The sequence below is a fragment of the Piliocolobus tephrosceles genome, chromosome 2, assembly GCF_002776525.5.
Source record: "Piliocolobus tephrosceles isolate RC106 chromosome 2, ASM277652v3, whole genome shotgun sequence".
Taxonomy (NCBI): Eukaryota; Metazoa; Chordata; class Mammalia; order Primates; family Cercopithecidae; genus Piliocolobus; species Piliocolobus tephrosceles.
This window is the reverse complement of record NC_045435.1, coordinates 36812856-36831902: the sequence shown is the minus strand read 5'-3', so window position 1 is coordinate 36831902 and position 19047 is coordinate 36812856. Positions and strand designations below refer to the sequence as shown.

The 19047-nt window shown below is 37.2% G+C and overlaps 2 protein-coding genes across 5 annotated transcripts in view; both read left to right on the top strand.

Moving 5' to 3' along the window:
* Positions 1-15976, top strand: part of RABL3 (RAB, member of RAS oncogene family like 3) — a 41506-nt gene extending 25530 nt beyond the window's left edge. Inside the window, exons 5-9 of one of the 2 annotated variants that reach the window (XR_002731991.1) lie at positions 4242-4392; positions 8545-8616; positions 9826-9906; positions 12194-12232; positions 12785-12867. Coding sequence is in view for 1 of the 2 variants with exons in the window: in XM_023214363.2 (XP_023070131.1) it covers positions 4242-4392; positions 8545-8616; positions 12194-12232; positions 12785-12850 (328 nt within the window). In the remaining variant the exon portion in view is untranslated. Of the gene's footprint in view, positions 1-4241; positions 4393-8544; positions 8617-9825; positions 9907-12193; positions 12233-12784 lie in introns of both variants that reach the window. The other variant, XM_023214363.2, reaches the window with a different exon arrangement.
* A 148-nt stretch (positions 15977-16124) lies between these two features.
* The window catches only part of HGD (homogentisate 1,2-dioxygenase), a 55946-nt gene continuing 53023 nt past the window's right edge, over positions 16125-19047 (top strand). For 2 of the 3 annotated variants that reach the window (XM_023214353.3, XM_023214338.3), the window contains exon 1: positions 16125-17450. In XM_023214353.3, coding sequence (XP_023070121.1) covers positions 17436-17450 — 15 coding nt within the window. In that variant the 5' untranslated portion in view covers positions 16125-17435. The remainder of the gene's footprint in view (positions 17451-19047) is intronic. The other variant, XM_023214344.3, reaches the window with a different exon arrangement.

Genomic DNA, 19047 nt, shown 5'->3' with positions numbered 1-19047 from the left:
TTTCAGTTTTCAGTGTCTTTGGTATGCTAAGGAGGATCAAATCCATGCATGCACAGCTTTGACAATGAGCTCAGGCATTCATGAACTACTTCATGGGGTTGCTTTCTCACACTTCACCCTCTCTACAGTCTCTGCCATACTTTGTGGTTTGCTAGGGCTCCCTTTTTTGGTCCCCAAGCCAAATTTTCTCATGCACTTGCACAACTGCACCTATGTCCAGGGCCAAATGGTAGAAGGACAAAGAATAAAAGCAATGGGAGTTTGCCCCACCATCTTGAAATACAGTTCTATCAATCAGAAAAATTTCCCTTCCTCTGTACTCATAAGCAGGGGTTCCCAACCCCTGGTCCATGGCCTGTTAGGAACCAGGCCACACAGTGGGAGGTGAGTGGCAGGTTAGTGAGCATTACCACCTCCTGTCAGATCAGCAGAGGCATTAGATTCTCATAGGAGCATGAATCCTATTGTGAACTGTGCGTGTGAGGGATCTAGGTTGCAGGCTCCTTATGAGAATCTAATGCCTGGTGATCTGAGGTGGAATAGCTTCATCCTGAAACACCTGTCCATGGAAAAATTGTCTTCCATGAAACCAGTCCCTGGTACCAACAAGGTTGGGGACTGTTGCTTTTGAGCATTCTGCTTGTGTTACCGCCTTTGCCACAACTATCATGAAATTGCTCAGAGGCTGGCTTACAACAGAAGGAAAAATACTGTATTTCTACGCTATCTCCAAGTATTCAGGAGCCCCCTTTCTTGTTTCATGAGTCAGAACTGCAGGCCTTCTTCTGGAGTTTTCTGTTCGCACTTCTGAGTTTTAAGCTGAGTTGCATTCAGACAAGGGGATATGGAAGAGAACTGCTAATTCAATGGTTCTTCACATTGCGGTCTTCCTCAAGATGCTCACTATGAATTTTTCAGAGTCTTCAAATAGCCACTTCGTGCATCCTGTCTAGGTTTTATAGCTGCATTCACTGGGAAAGACAAAATAGAGTTTGCTTATTCTGTCATACCTAGAACAGAACCCCATTTTCTATTTTTTGATTGAAGCAAGTCTTTCAAAGACTTTGTTTTCTGTGTGGAAGTCTAATTGTTATGTGAAACCTAAATGTAGTATAAGTTTGAGTATATATATGTAGATTCCTGCAATACCTAATAAAGAATAAGCACAACTAATTTAAAACCTATATTTCAAAGCCTAGTTGATATTTCTTGTTTCCTATCTCAATTCCTTTCATCACTGATGTCTTCATTAACCTAGCTTGTTCTCTATTTTCTACTAAAATTTCTACTTAAGAAACTTATCTTTAAATTTAGGATTAGGAGACAGCATATTCATATCAGAAAGAAATCTGCATTTGTGTCAGGGAATTCAGTAAAAATTCTGTATTCATTTGCATTTTGACAGTACAGCTTCATTTTGATCCTATAGATAAACCTGCAAATGTATAAAACAACCTTAATATGTTGGTGTGCTTTGTTGGTGCATTATTTTATAGCATCAAAAGATTTGGAAACAACTCTAGTGTCCGAGCAACAAAAGATTCATAGACTAAATAATGACATATCCACATAGTGGAGTAGTATTCAACATTTGGAAAAGAATCAGAAAGATCTCTATGAACTAAATTAGAAAGATCTACAAAAGGGTACATTATTAGGTTTAACAAATCAAAATGCAGAGAATATATATCATATACCTTCTATTGTGTAAGAAAGGAAAGAAATAAGGATATGTATTTATATTTGGATAAAGAATCAGTGAAACGATAAATAAGAAACTAACAAAAATGGTAACCTATAGGGGGCCAGGGGAAATGGGTGGATGGGTGCAGTGGTAGGAGCAAGACTGCTTAGCATATATATCTTTTATATCAGATTGAGTTTTTAGCCATATTTAAACAATTTAGGTAAATGTTATGTGATTTTTACCACAATAAATTTTAATTTTTTATTATAGAAAATTTTAAACATATGTAAATACAAAATGAACTCCCATATACCTGTTACCTAGTTTCAATAATTATCAACATATAGCCAGTCTTGTTTCATCCATATCTCTACCTACTTTCTATCTTCTCCCACTCTCAACTGGATTATTTTGAACCAAATGTTAAAACATCATATCATTTCATCCATATATACTTTAAAACATAAGGGCTTTTTTTTTTTAACATGACACCATATAATTATCACAGCCAAAACTTTAATAATAATTCTTTAATAACCAAATATTATTTTAATTTCCCCAATTGTCTCATAAATGTTATAGTTGATTTTTTTGAAACAGTATCTAAATAAGGTCCTCTGATTGTATTTGGTTTCTTAAGAGTCAAATCTTAGGTTCTCCCTTCTTAGTTGTTTTTTTCCAACCTCCTAGCAGTTTATTTGTAGAAGATGGCTGTTTGTCTTGTACAGTTTCCTGTATTCTGGATTTGCTGATTGTCTCCCTGTATTGTCTTTTAAACTTGTTTCTCTGAATTCTAAATCTTCTCTAAAGTGATAATTAAATATAGTGATCTGAAAGATGCAAGTTTTTTGTCTTTATTTTTCCACTCAGTATTACGCATATAATATGATACCTGGCTGTCTGTCTCTCTGTGATGTTAAGGAGTTATCAGCCTTATCCATCCATGATAAAGTTCTTCAGAAGTTTACCAGAAGATTTCAAGATTAAATTTTAAATTGGATACTGCAAGATTTTATGAAAAAGATAAAAGGAAACCTAAAAAGAGAAATAAGAAAGCAAACTATATATGTGTGCTTTATATGTGTCAGTGTGCAAGGAATTGTGCAAGACTATGTGAGAGATGTATGTACATCAGAGATGATATTTGATAGAAGATATGCAAAAATTTATATGTGAGACAGAAGGAAACAGTCCTAAACAAAAGACACTCTCAAAACTTTATTCCCTAAGAAAGCAAATTGCAGCTTTGAACCATGTCTCTTTAATTAGGGTTGCTGTTGTTATGAATAATCAAAGGTCTTGATCATGCTATTATTGACTTTGATGCAATAAATAGAATGATAATATTTTTGTGAGATGGGAGATTATATATTTAAAACAGTTGTGTTCTGAGGCTGAACAGTTTGTTGAGGCTCTGTAAGATTATTGTGAAGGGCATAAATATTTAGTAACTTTGCCCCCTACCCCAATTTAGAATTTCTCTATGAGAAAGAAAAGTAATGTTAAAGGAAGAAAAAAAGCTTTGCTCAACTGGGTTGTAGTGATTGGATTATGCAATATTGATTTACTGTCATAAATTGTGCATAACCAGATTTTGCTGACTGTTGTAAATTGAGCTTATGACGTGTCAGAAATCCAAATCTGCTTTATTTCTAATATGTGAGTAGAATTTAAATTAATTCAACAGCAATGGCCTCTGTGTTCTTTTCAGTAATGAGAAGTTTAATTTACATCACCACTCTGTTCTTTGGATAAATAATTTTTCTAAAAAATAAGGATTGTAATAGCCAGTGATCCAAGGCCACTAACCCTAAGTGATTCTTATTGCCTGTCCTCTATCTCCCATGGCTTTCATTTCAGGAAACAACTACTTGGTACTAAGTTCTTTCCTTTTACTATTCATTTTGCATTTCAGCTGTTTCCTGCCATTTCCATGTGTTTAACCCACCTTTCCCAGGCTATAGTATCACCTATATTTGATTTATTCTAGGTTTCAGCTTCCTTATTTCTATTTTCTTATTCTTCTTATTTCTTTACTATTCAGACAGAAATGTGTATTGTAGATACAGAGTTAATGCATACCCCAAAATGTACCCAAGAAGCTTGCCATTTTGTCTTCTAGCACATCATGCTAGGCTTTTGGGTTTTCGCTACACAGAGACTTAAATCCACTCTCTGCTTCTACTCTGAAACATTTCTGAGTCGTTATGTTAGCCTTAGAAGACAGAGCTACATTGGAAGTCAAGTCCACTGACTATAATATACTTGATGGACACTTAGTTGTTTAATTATTCAGTATTATTCAACATTCAATAAAAACATGGGACCAAATTTTGAGAAGTTAGATGAATAGCTGGAATTTGATAGATGATGAGGATGGATTGATAAAAGAACAAGTAGATGGAAGAAATTGGAAGGAAAGTGGATTTATAGGTGAAGGCAGCAAAAATCAGTTAATTTTCAGTAAAATAGTTTAAGTTAGTTGCATTTAAATATTACACATCTACATCAGAAAGGTAAATTCTATTCACCTCTTCATTATTATTTATCACAGGGATTATGATCGAGAACAGTTTGCTGATAACCAAATACCACTGTTGGTAATAGGGACTAAACTGGACCAGATTCATGAAACAAAGCGCCATGAAGTTTTAACTAGGACTGCTTTCCTGGCTGAGGATTTCAATCCAGAAGAAATTAATTTGGTGTGTATTTTCACTAATGCATGCTTGTATTATTATCATGTAAAGACAAAACTAAAGACATGTTCAAATTATATATTCTAGTGAAAGAAACTTTATACTTGAAATCAGGCTTTTTGGATTCTAGTCCAAAATGTAGTCAAGATTGAAATCAACATATCTAGACTGAGAGATGTGCACAGTCACTTCAGCCTTTTATGTTGATCTGTTGAAATATTCCAACTTTATTCTATGAATAATTTAAATCATGGGCTTCTTTTTTTGAGACAGTCTCCCTCAGTCACCGAGACTGGAGTGCAGTGGCGTGATCTCAGCTCACTGCAAACTCTACCTCCTGAGTTCAAGCAATTATCATGCCTAGGCCACCCAAGTAGCTGGGATTACAGACATATACCACCATGTCCAGCTAATTTTTAAAATATTTTTAATAGTGATGGGGTTTTTCCATGTTGCCCAGGCTAGTCTTGAACTCCTGACTGCAAGGGATTTGCCCGCCTTGACCTCCCAAAGTGCTGGGATTACAGGCGTGAGCCACTGCACCTGGCCCATGGACTTTTTCTTGAGAAAGTTTTTAAAAATCACACCAAAATTAAAATAAATTTATTAAAGTGGCATTATAAGTTTATTATTATTGCTTGTAAAAAGTCTCTTAGTTTCTTAAACTACAAATTTTACCTTAAAGGGCAACCTAACAGATACATGAAAAAATTACAAACTTTAAACTAGGAGTGCTTCATAAGGACTAATTTATGTACACTTATGCATGTATAGAGGATTGAGTCCCTTGGTGAGATGACTAGCTCAATTAGAACTGAGTGCTTAAAAAAGCTAAGAAATGGTTGTCATGTAAGCCTGTTAGGATCCCAGAAAAAGATCCTGGCCAGCAGCTTCAGTCATGGTCATGTTGTTGTTCACAAATAGGATTTCTGCAACTGTGCACGGGCATTCCAGAAATGCAGTGGTGGTGGTATGATAGTACTAGTGACCAACATTTATTGAGCACTTAGGGGTTGAAAACTGTTTTAGTTATTTACATATATGATCTCACATGCATCATCTTCACAATCAACTCTATAAGACAGGTACTATTACTGTCCTCTTCTTAATGATGAAGACAAGAAGGAGAGAGGTAACAAGACCAGGGAAGGTTACCCAGGTCAATTGGGGTATTCAGATTCAGAGCCTGTGCTCTACAGTTAAGCCTCTTTTCCACCTAATTAATCCTTCAACTCACCTTGAGAATTTGGCAGCTGAAAAATCTCGTAGAAATCATCTAGACCAACAGTTACCCAAATCGGATTGTATATTTATATTACCAATAGTACCTATGGAAAATTTTGAATAACTGCCCCACAGCTGGAGCTTTTTATTCATAAAGCCTGGCAGGAGGACCAGGAATCTGTAGGTTTAACAAATAACTCAGGTGATTCTGATGCCCTTATTCTGTGAATCAGCGTTTGTGAACACTGCTTGGTTCAGCCCCACCTCTACCCCCAGCTCCTGCCTGCCATTCCATTGTTTATTACATTCTGCTTTGCAGTGGAGAGCCGCTTTATTTTTCTCAGCTGCCACAATGGAATATTGATGTGCATATCCCAGGTAGTCAGCACTGAACCATGATATTCCAAAGGATTCTTGCTATATAAATATACAATATTCTTGTTGAAGAAGTGCTGAGATTACTTTGAACATTATTTCCAAAGGGAAATTTACCATTGAAAACACTTAATTTGTTCCAGCGCTTACTTTTAATGTATTTTAGAATGTATCTGTTTCTAGTGCTTGTGGGTTTCTGTGATAATTGCCTGTGTGTCTGTGTGTGTGTGTTATTCCTACTTGCCTTACAAAGCCAAGGCCATCTTTTAACTGTAAGTCAGATGTAAAGGTACTCAGTTAGTGAGACTTCAGCATACACAGTCCCCAAAGAGTTCAAATATAACATGTTTTTGGCCTTTATCAGTGTACAGCTTCAAGAACACAGCACAAATAACACTAGGAGAAGGGAAGAAAAAATGAGGAGGAAGATTGAATACGAGAGTTTCAAAAAGAAATAGCAATCAAAAAGATTCAGCAATTAAATATAAAGCCTCAAATAAAAACTAATGTAACAATATTAGTGCTAACATCAGTTACTGTATCAATTTACTTGAAACTGTAGAAAAGTAAGAATTAACAAATGTATACATCAAAGGTGGAATCAAAGTTAATAAATAACTGCCTGAATAAATGCAAATTGTTTAAATTATAAATAGGTGAACAATTACTTATTTTCTAAAATCCTGTACCCCGTAAAAATTTTTCTCTGTTATGTATTTACTTTGAAGTGATCATATTGAAGTATCTTCCCTGGTTAATAGTCCTTTCTCAAGCTCAGACAAGCTATTTGGAGCTATTAATTTTCAGACTTTTCCGTCAGCCATGATAAATGGCAGATGACTCTTTCAGCTCTAAATTTCTCATCCCAAAAATCAGTGTTTCTCTAGGCTGCTCAACCTGAAATTATGGTACCATAGAATTAAGGTTTTGGGGGTGTGTTTTTGTTTGCTTTAGTTTTTGTATTTAGTACTTCAGCTCTATTTAGAATTGTCTCAAACTTTTGACATTCTGATGACTAGCTAATCAATATCTATTTTATAAAACATTTCTACCACAGATCTAAGGTTTGTCTCTTATATGCCCCAATTGCTGTAGAAATGTGTTCAAACACTATTTCAAATACCATAGTTTGTGCAATGATGTTTCAGTCTATGTAATCCATATGTGGAATTATCTTTATTATGGTAAGTGCTTGTTGTGCTTGAAAATTCATTCTGCTAGCATTTTCTTAGATTGAAGAGAGAAGGACTAATGTTTTACTACCCACTGTGTCCAGGTATGGATTATTTAATTTTTCACAAAAATCCCATGAGATAAAATATTGTTATCCCCATTCCATAAATCAGTAAGCCCAAATTTAAAGGTTTAGTTACCTAACCAATGTTACACAGAGTAGAAATGTTGGAATGGGTATTCTGATTTAGAGCTTGCTGGCTTTGAAGACCCCTGATTTCTAGTACTCTGTGATCTTTGACAACTTTATTGTAGCCTCTCTTTTTTGTAGTTTTGGAGAATGTATTATAATTTCTGGCCAAAATTTAAAATGTGAGCCTTGGAATGTTGCATATGAATAAAATAGGAGGCTTCATTAGAAAGGAATCCTGTGGGCCTGGAGATTACAAAAACAGAATAAATGTAACAACAGTAATTTTACTAATTTCTAGGGGCACAGAGGGTGTATAGCTAAAAGATAAAATTTCATGCTTGCAGAGGAGCTTACATAGCAGCCCTTATAGTTTGGTCTTAGGTACATTTCAGGTAAAAATCAAAGTACTCTATCTCACAAGGTGACAAGTCAATGGTGACAAGCAAAAAACAAAACAGCTACACTGGGATTCCATCGAATAGTAGGCCTTTTAAGGTTTTAAAGTTATTGTAATGATTAATGTTCCAGATCGTTTTGTCCCTTCTGGGCCCATTTTTTTTTCCTATAAAAAACTTCCATCCAAGAGTAATAATATATCTTTATTATCAAACAATAGTAGTAGATGTTTATTACCATAAATAATATATCTTTGTGGCCTACCAAAAGATGTAGTATCTTGCATCCAAAGAGAAATCCTTGGCAATTGTTCTGTTTGTTCTTTGTGCCTCTAAATCCTTATTTTCATGCTTTCTCCAATTCATATGAACTGCATGGTACTAAATTAGTTGAGCACTGGTGAATAACGAGTACAAAAGTGAAACGCTTACTGTTTTTCATGGCTGTCTCTCTGGTTTTCAGGATAAATGTAGGTAGGTCACTCCATTAGTACCTTGGTTTTGTTATTAGTAAAATATTAGTAATCTTGTCTTCCTCTGTGAATGATTTGATGATTAATACATTGATTTGGTATACTCTAAAATTGTTTAAATGACAAAGATTAAGTGACCGTATTTTCCTTTAGTACTTTCCTCCTTGCTTTGTGCACCATAATTTGAAAATTATTTGAATATTTTATGAGAGTATTATACCTAACAGTATTATGCCTATAGAAATGTGCAACGGGATGAATTATGAATAGCAAAGAGCTTGGGTTTCCTAACTTTCACTTGTGGATCTTATGTTTTATCTTCTAGGACTGCACAAATCCACGGTACTTAGCTGCAGGTTCTTCCAATGCTGTCAAACTCAGTAGGTTTTTTGATAAGGTAATGGCTTCAATTAAGTTATTTTTAAACTTTATATATTATGAGAGTTTAAAATTTTTTTGTAGAATCCTGTGACCCTTTATTTTTTTTTGTCCAAAATTTCACAGCCTGAATAATACTTGTTTTGATCTCTCTTATCTGTTAGTATAATTGCCCAAGGCCTGCTGACATATTTATTCCATCACCAGTGTTCTCTAAGTAAAGGGTAAAAGCTACTGGATTTAAATGGGGATTTTAAAGAGATTATCTAATTCCTCTCCTTAAAATAATTTCTATTTACCCATTTTCTAGCTCTCTTTTTCACTTATTCACCCTCCCACCCACATAAAGGCACTGAACTGAGGAGATTCTGCTTAAAGCCCTCAGTTCTTTTTGCTCTCCCAGCTGTTAATATTCTCCACATAAATGTTACTGTTACCTTTTAAGGTAATGTCGTCTTCTAGATTTCCTAGTGTTTCCCTGTCAGAAATATTTGCATTCCAATTATTGACTCTCTGCTAACATCATTTTATTGTCTTCAACTGGAAGGAAAATGTAGAATGACTCAGCATACTGGTAATTAGAGCACTGTCTTTCCTTCACAAGGCCATACAACTGCATTGCACATAGTACTGACCAAGTTTAAGTTGTTTGCCCAATGCTGACATTGCATAGTAAGGTAAAATAGGATCTTTCTGCCTGTATTATTGAAAAAGGTTAACTCCTGTGTTATATTTCTTTTTAAGTGACATCTAAGAAAATCATCTTCCCCATAGCTCTTCTTTAGCAATCATTTTTTTCTTTTAACTGTTTAGGGATTTAATATTTGGCCCTTTTGTTCAGCATTAGATAAGCCCCAGGTTTAGATAATTTGAGATTTAATATCCGGCCTTTTTGTCAGCATTAGATAAGCTCCAGCACCCTCCTCGATTAATATTAGGCCACTAGGAAAATTTTGCCTCACTGCAAAACTTCTTAACTGGTATGTGGCAAATAGGGTACAGATGTCCCTAGATACTGATTTCCCTCAATTCTCAGAGCAGCCAGAGCCCTCAGGGTGGGGGGTTGGGTGATTGGCAGCCTCTTGCATTTTCCCCAGTGTGCTGTGCAAATATTAGCATTTTCTACGTGTGCCATGACATGAAAAATGTTGTGCAGCACTGCAAGAAGCCAGATTTTCTCTCCTCATTGCTTTCAGACTTAAAATGTAAGAATTTCCATTTGGTTTAGATCCGTGGCCGCATCAATACAAAATTTTGTCCCCTATGAGCAACATCTTACAGATCTGCCCTGACCTGGAAAGATCCCACAGTATGTTGTTTAAATTTAAATTTTTATTAGTTCTAAAATTAAAAAGTAAGATATACTAAATTACATCCTGGAGAAACTGAATTATTGACTGGTGTAATCCAAGTTGTCAGGCAAGGCTTTATTTTTTAAAATATCAGGAGTACACGCTGCAAGTCAGGGGTAAAGAATTATGACCAAAACCAAAAAGGTAACTTCTCTTTTTATTGCCTGAATCACAACAAAATGTATGTGGGTTAGGAGGTTGGCCAGACCTCCAGACTGAGGTGGTTGCCTGAAATCAAAGGAGCTGACAACCAAATTTCACCCAGTTTCTATACATCAGTTCTTCCAGAATTTAGCATAAAGATTTCTTCTCCTTCTAGGGACAGTGCCTCACGCCTGTAATCCCAACACTTTGGGAGGCCGAGGCGGGTGGATCACAAGGTCAGGAGATCGAGACCATCCTGGCTAGCACGGTGAAACCCCATCTCTACTAAAAACACAAAAAATTAGCCAGGCACGGTGGTGGGCACCTGTAGTCCCAGCTACTCAGGAGGCTGAGGCAGGAGAATGGCATGAACCTGGGAGGCAGAGCTTGCAGTGAACTGAGTTCGTGCCACTGCCCTCCAGCAGCCTGGGTGACAGAGCAAGACTCCGTCTCAAAAAAAAAAAAGATTTCTTCTCCAAAAGGAAGTCTAACTCCTTCTAGTAGTAACTCCTCACACTCCAGAAAAATCAGATTTTCCTGTCCTGCCATAGACAGGAAAGGGAATCACTCTCCTTCTTGGTTTTTGTGGGATTGTTTTAAGATGTATACTAATGATAAACCAACTTTTCTACCTCTGGGGTAAGTGAATGCAACTTTGCCCTGGTGTCTTGTGGCTAAAAATAATCCAGCTATAGTCTTTAAGACAGCAAGAATCTGAATGAATCGCTGTCGTACCAGAGAGAGCAAGCTGGCCTTGGCCTTAGAAGAACATGCTCTGTTCTAATTCAGAGGAACTCTTAGCTGCATAATTTCAGATTTGAATGTCTTAGAGTTCATCTCCAGCTGATCTGTATCATTATCCGATTAACTTTTCTTATCACAGCAGGTCTATGTAAAGGAAATACAGATACTCCTCAACTTGCAATAGGGTTATATTTCAGTAAACCCCATGTAAATTGGAAACATTGTTAGTCAAAAATACATTGATTACACCTAACTTACCAAGCATCAGAGCTTAGCCTAGCCTTCCTTAAACATGCTCAGAACACTTATGTTAGCCTACAGTTGGGGCAGAATCATCTAACACAAGCCTATTTTATTAAAAAGTTGTGAATGGCTCATGTAATTTATTGAACACTATACTGAAAGTGAAAAAAGTGCCTATTGTATGGGCACTCAAAGTACAGTTTCTACTGAGTGCATGTTGCTTTCACACCACCATAAAGTCAAAAAATCATAGTCAAGCCATCCTAAATCAGAGACATTTGTAATACTTCCTCTGTAACCACTGCAGTTTCTGAAATGTCAGAGCAGAATTTATTATTCTTGAAAATGTTTTTCATCATCTGAAAACATGGTGCTCTTTAGTGTTTACAGCAGTTTGGGGGAAAAAATGAAAACATGGTGCTCTTAAACTCTTACATTGGAACATATATTTTGAGGGTTTCTTTTCAATAATGGTGATGGATTTGTGCAGGTACATCTACTGCTTGAACTTGTTTTTTCTACTTATCAAATGCAGATAATTCTGAAACTACTGAAGTAGGGGTGCAGTTAGTTTTTTAAAAAGACAATACAACAGTCATTAGACTGCTTTTGGTGTTGTGTCATCTGTCTATATTGAGGACGTATAGAATTTGTCACCACTTACTATAGGGATGTGGTGGTTTGCTATGTTGAACAGTCCCCTCTTTAAGAAATAGACAAGACTATTGTAGCAGGCAGGTGCTTTTTTTATCTTATGGATTCTGGTTAGTACCTTTTGGGACTGACTGCTAGGAAACTTAGAGTCAGATTTGCTGCCATACTCTAAGAATTGCATAAGTTCTTATGTCATTCTGTCATTATTTAGTTTTTGTTATTCATTTATTTTTTGATCTATCCTTAATGCGTTTTGGAATGAGGCAGGCTTTTGTGGAAATACTCCCACAATTCTGATGTAATTAACACCAGATTTTTAGCTCACTCTACTACATGTCTACTGCTATGGAAAAGATTCTTAGTTTGGATATATTCCTTTTAGTACCATTAGTGGTCGTTTCAGTTAGACACTTTTTGCAGGTATGTGTGCTAAGCTTTCAAAATCTTTGTTTTTCACAGGTCATAGAGAAGAGATACTTTTTAAGAGAAGGTAATCAGGTTGGTGTCTATCTTTTCTTGATAAAATAGATTCTTAAATTTAGATAGGTGATTTCCAAATTTAAGTTCAGAAGTAGTTTTAAAAAGTTGGGAAAAGCCCTTTGTAGGCACAAGCAACTGATTTCCTTCTATCCTATTAAATACAAAAGGTGAAAATCAGAACAAAGGGAAAATAAGGATCTAGAAAACAAGAATAATCTATAAATAAGATTATGTTATAAAATAGAAGAAGAAAATAATTTGCTTGGGACTCCAAGAGGTCCATCACAATACAAATACTTTATATAAAAGTCTAGTAGGTATTATGAGATTTACCTTCATTCTTTCTGATTTAGATGACACTATCACCAATTTGTTGGCAAATGTTTTCCATTTTGGTAAAATTTATTTTTATTATTTAATCTGTGGCTTTCTGAGTAAAACCTCAGAAAGCTGTTTTTTTTTAAGGAACAACACACTGACATACAGAAATGGAAAAGAAGGGGAAAATTACTATTAGTATTTGAAGTTTTATTGCTTGAGACTTAATATAATTATCTTTCTTGCCTACAGATTCCAGGCTTTCCTGATCGGAAAAGATTTGGGGCAGGAACATTAAAGAGCCTTCATTATGACTGAGTTACACTCATCCTTTGGAAGAGAGAGCAAGCAGTGGCAATTTTTCACAGCTTTCCTCTTGCTGTGTTCAGTTATTACCGTCACAGCCTTTTGACGAAATCATCTTAAATGCTACCCTTCAGCCTCACCCTTTAATGGAAAAATGAAAGGAAGTGACAACACAGGAGGTCCAAACTTTGTCCCTGTTCTCTGTGTTCCTTACCTTTCTGTCCCTGTGTATAGATTATGTAAAAGCCTTGTGGAAATATGAGATGATGTCAAAATGATGCAGTAAATGAGCAATGACAGTGTACTGCAGAGAAAATTTACTCTTGCCTACAACGGGAGGGTTTTTACGGGTCTGTAATTTTTCCCCACACATTGCTGAAAGCTTAATTAAGTACTTCAAAAATGGATCTCCATTGTTTTACCTTCTTGAGGGAAAAGGTCTTGTTAACCAGCCCTGAGTTGTCCACCCCAAACAATCTTTGTCATTTTCAAAGATGCAAGATCGTGTTATTTAATTGTCTCCACCCTCTCACACACAGGAGTGCCTAATAATAGCAATCCTTGTCTCCCTCTTCTCTCCTTTGCAAATGGCTCAGTGACTGGAAGAGGCGGACTGATAGCCAGAGTTAAATATAAATACAAATTAATAATACATAGAGAACAGCAATACCAGAAAAAAAGAATTCTGGTAAAATGATGTGAAAAATTGGCAACTCCCTCACTCTTAAGGTTGTTGCTGTATGCAGTCTAGGCTTTCTGTTTGGAAATAGGTAGGGCAAAATCTAATACCTGCACAAGGGCAATGAGGGACATGTACAGCCTCCTCTCCATTTTTTTTTTTAAGGAAAAGTCAACTCCTGAAATGTCCCTTAGCTATAGTCAGAAAACTGAGAATATTATTCTTGTGTCAACAATGTATTTATGGAGAGAAGTAAAAATAGGTTCCACAGCAACACATTTACATGAATTATGAACTAGGATTCTTGGATTTCATAATCACTCCAAAGCTTTTTGGGGGTGGGGTGTGTGTGTGTGTGTGTGTGTGAGTGTGTGTGTGTGTGTGTGTCCATAATTGTTCATCATTTTGTTAACCTATCTTTTTGCTTGCTTAATCTTCTCTGTCCCAGTTCTTCCTTAGTATGTGAATTTGATTTCTAAAAACAATTTATTCAACACTTTATCACCCATATTCTCTCTCTGGCTCTGCTGCAGGTCTCTGCACTCCTGATTTTGCTCCATACTTTTAAATAATAATAATAAATATACAGTTTTCATTTCTCATTTAAAACTTAGGTGGAAAACACCAAATTCACTTTCTATTCCATTTTAATTAGGTTTCAGAAGTACGTTGGAAATCAAGGTATGCTGCAAGAGGATATTAAAATAAGAATGCTAGAGAGTCCTTTTAGAAAGGCAGTCTTGGGAATTTGGAAAAGGATTTTTAAAGCAGCTTTCATCAGCTTGACTGTTCTTCAGACTTTCTTCACTTCCTCTTTGAAAGGACATAGCCCTGGTTTCTTTTTGACACAAAGGAAAGCTATGCAAATCATGATCTATATGTAGAATTGGTCACAAGTGTGTTGTGGCATAGGCTATAGAGTTGGAAAGTGGAAACCAAATGCTACACAGAGACCTAACCCAACTAAAGCTCTTTGTATTTCTCCTTTAAGAAATAAATCAAATGCCTTCCTTCCCTCTGCTTTCTTCCTCTTTCTTTTAATTTAAAAAAAAATTCATCCTGATTTTTTTATTTTCTATCTTATTTAAAAAATAAAAATAGGCCAGGTGCAGTGGCTCACACCTGTAATCCCAACACTTTGGGAGGCCGAGGCGGGTGGATCACTTGAGATCAAGAGTTTGAGACCAGCCTGGCCAACATGGCAAAACACTGTCTCTACTAAAAATACAAAAATTAGCCAGGCCTAGTGGCACACACCTGTAATCCCAGCTACTCGGGAGGCTGAGGCAGGAGAATCACTTGAAGCCAGGAGGTGGAGGTTGCAGTGAGTCAAGATCATGCCACTGCACTCCGGTCTGGGTGACACAGTGAGACTCCATCTTAAATAAATAAATAAATAAAGTAAACCATTGCTGATGACTCCAGGGTCAATCTGGAAAAATTAACAGTATTCCTCAACTCCATTTCTTTCTGCAGCCAAGCTTGAGTCCTTGAATTATAGTTTTCTAAGAAAAAATAGTTTTTAATAATCTAAGGTAAATTTGTTTCAATTATTAGCAGCAGCATAATAAGGCTTTTGCACAAATGACTGTTATTAGCTAGAGTTCTTCAAAAAAGCATGAAGCATAATTTTTGCTAGGACTTCTTGAGAACTATTGGTAAAAAATGCTTTTAGATAATAAACGAGTATAAATGTCAAAATATTTTTTAAAAAGTATAATTGGACGGGTGCTGGCTCACGCCTATAATCCCAGCACTCTAGGAGACTGAGGCCGAAGGATCACTTGAGCCAAGGAGTTTGAGGCTGCAGTGATTCATGACTGCACCACTGCTTTCCAGCAGCCTGATGATAGAGTAGGACTCCATCTCTTTACATATGTATATCTTACTCTCTTGATGGGACAAGTTGGTAGCAATAAAGATTTTTTTTTTTTTTTCTGTTGTGTTTTCAGTGTCTAACCAATGAAGGTGACCAGATGTGAAGGCATATCTATGACTACTTCTCTGTCCCTTGGGTGGATAAGACTTAGTTGGAATCCAACTAAAGATTTGGGCTGGTCTCTCCATCTTAACGTTGATGGGATTCAGGACACATAACCCCAAAATATTGCACCATGATATTTGAGAAAACTGCAGAAGCAAGGTTTCTCATACCTTCTTCTTACCCCTTCTCCCCTGAAGCAGGCCATAAAACCTAAGTGACTGTCCCCTGAAGTAGATCATAAAACCTTCATTCCATAGGTACCCTATATCCTCACAGATACAGAGACACCAAGAAGAATCTGGACAAATAGGACTTGCTAAGTTCTCCAGTTTATTACCATTAGATTATGTCCTTTTGTCCTCTGATTATACTTCTGCATGAGACTGTAAGTTTTCCTGTTTCTTTTGTGTCTTCATTTCTGAAGATTCCTGTAATGTAAAACTTACGGTAAATAAATTTGTGTGCTTTTCTCAATCATCTGTCTTTTCTTATAGGTGCCTCATTTGTGAACCTAGTGATGTGTGAAGAAAGAAAGCTCTTCTTCCCTACAGTGCTCTAAGAAAAGCTATTCCCAAAAGAATTGATCCATATTAGCTTTAGCTCGGGTTCTTAGAATTCCTCAAACTTGAGGCATTCATGATATAATCCAGGTGCCCTGACACTGTTGTTTTTCTGTTCTTTCTGAAAATGGACTTCATGGAACTGATGTGCAGGGACATCAGACTGAGGCGAAGAGCTCCTAATTGCTCCCGTAATCAGAGTTTCTGAGTCCTCATTTCGATAGTGTACAGTCCTCATTTCAATAGTGTACAGGAGGAATGTGGGCATTTTTGCCATCAACCACAGGGTGTTTTCTCTCTCCCTCTCTCTCTCTCTCTCTCTCTTATTCTAATTGCCAATGTTTAAAAATTGGAGCTTCATCTTATCTTGAAAAATCAGCTAGCCTACTTTATTCATTTACACTTCCTCGTCTGCTGGCATTTGAGTTGTGATAATGCCTAATTTACAAGATTGTTCTTGTGGAATTCGATATGGAAAAATCTGACAAAAGCAGCCACTCAGTATATGTTTTCCCCTTTCTGAACACCACTAGTCATGAAGCTGCTACCTGCCAATGACCAAGGAGAGCGGCCAAGATGAAGAGCAAGGGAGTCATAGAGGAGGTGGCTGGAAAGTAATCCCTTGGTCTGTTTTAGAAGTATAAAGGCATTAGGAAACAAAACTCTTAAAGAATTTATAAGAAAACTAAATGTACTTTAAGAAATTAAAAGGAGCAGTAGGAAACATCTCAGTTTGCTCTAAGTGAAATGTTTCAGGCTCTGAATGGTTCAACCAAGAACCTGAGCCCATTCCTGGGAAGCACCTGCCAAAAACTGACTGATTCTGGTCCCGGTCCCTATCTTCAGGTGGCTGTGTAAACATCTTACCCCAGTGTAAACATCTGCAGCAGGTAAACGTCTGGCGGTTTTCTCACTGCTCTCCAGGAGACTCAGCACTGCCCTCTTCCTTCCTAACCTGAGTCAGGACTGAGCAGAGAATCCTCCATCACAACAGGCACTATCTGCCACAACTTCTTTCCCTGATAGCTTCAAATTCTCTGCCTTTTGAAATAAGCCTATTTTTAACTGGAACAAATAATTGGCCAATCTCTACCTCAGGTGAAGAGGAGTGAAGCCTCTGCAAACACTTAGAAACAAACTGTAAAAACTGAAAGCAATTGTGTAACCTATTAAATAAGCTTGCTGGACTTTGTCCATATGTATGAGTTAGGCAATTCTTTCAGCTAGTTTGAGTGACACGCTGACCAGTGAAGCGCAGTGAAGCAGTGGGAACCAGAATATCCAAAGAGTGGTTTGAAGGAGGAAGAAGCATTGTGGCTTTATATCCTCTGGGCCTGGGTTTCCTGAAGTCATCACACATAGAAGACAGACAAAATGGCTGAGTTAAAGGTAAGAAACCAGCTGGCAAGTTTACTGTGCCTTCTTCAGCCAAAATTTACGGAAGCTTCTGAGAACTCCAGGGTATCAGAGTTGGAAAAGACTGGGAGAGGCCCTGGTTCAAACCCCTGTGTTCAGAGGCTTCACTGTGGTGTCTGGGCACGGCTGGGGCTGAAGAACAAGGGAAAGGTAACAAAGGAAAGAAATGAAGCTCTTAGTGGTCATCCCTTGCCTTCGTTTGTTTCAATTATTGTCTTGGAAATCTGTAGACATCCTAAGAGCTCCCCTCCACTACGGACACACACGTTTATCACTATGTCTCTTTCCTACCGCCTGCTCTGACACCTTCCCATTGCTGCAGCTTCATGGACCACTTCCGGTGACCAATTAGATATGCTTAATCTATTTAGTTAATTGAGACTCTGAATCAGCCATCAGCCCTTGGCCAGTAGAAGCCCTAGCACCTCCTCTAGGAAATCATTCCTTCTTTTTAGTAATGCGCAATTGAAAAGTATGTGTGGGTTACATGCTGTTAGGCGCTAGGCATTTTAACTATGAATTAACTCATAATCCTCAAAATAAATCTGGGGTGTAGAGAAAGGTTCTTGTTTCAATTAGAAAAGTAATGCTTGGAGAGACTATGATTTGCCCAAGGTCACTGCCAATAGATGACTGGATTAGAACCAGGGTATGTTTGAATGCAAAGTCCAGGCTCAAAAAGGGGCCTCAGTGGCCCTACTAGACTGGTTATGTTAAGGCAAGGAAAACAGAATATATACCTAATATCTGAAGCCATGCCTAGTGCCCAGCCCAGGCTTGCATCAATGCTCAACACATGCATGTGTAACTGAACAGAACTGCCCAGAACCTTGGCTCAGGCCTAGTGGGCAAGACCACCCCACAACAGACATCTTCCCAGAATGCAGGGTTTGAGAAGTGCCCTAATACCCTCTAACTGATGCTGAGTTTGAAGAATCCATCAGTTAAAGGGAGATGTTTCTGAGTTTGAAGAATCAAACACCTTCCTATTTGGTAGGAATCCTGAAAACACTCAACACCAGAGTAAGAGACTTTGGTTTTTTATCTTTATGCCTGACTAAAAGTTAACTCTCATTCTTTCATTCAGCAAATATTTTGTGCTAGTGCATGATACTGGAGATTAATATAGTAGAAGAACTGAGTCTGGGCTAGGAAGAGTGAAAAGAAACTTGCTAAAGGAGCCTGTACCTAAACTGAATCTTAGGAGTAGGAACTGGCCAAGTGAAGAAGGATGGGGTCTGGAGGGAAGAGTGAGTGCAAAGGCACAGCACATACAGAATGCCTGCATGCTCTAGAATCCAAAACTGTGTCAGCCAAATTTGAGTTGATGGAAGGCCAGCCAAATTGAGATACCTAGGTGGTAGTTGGATTTCAGGGGAGTGGGCAGGGCAAGGGGAATAGAACTGAAGGTCACGATGTCAATGGCAGGAGTTGAAGTCTTGGAAGAAAGAGTAGATAGAAACTTTGTTTTCTGATGAACATTCTATGAGGAAGTTCAGCAGGGGTAGGAAACATCTTTACCGTTTATAAATAAATTATATATAAAATCCTATCCTGCTGTCATGTTTAA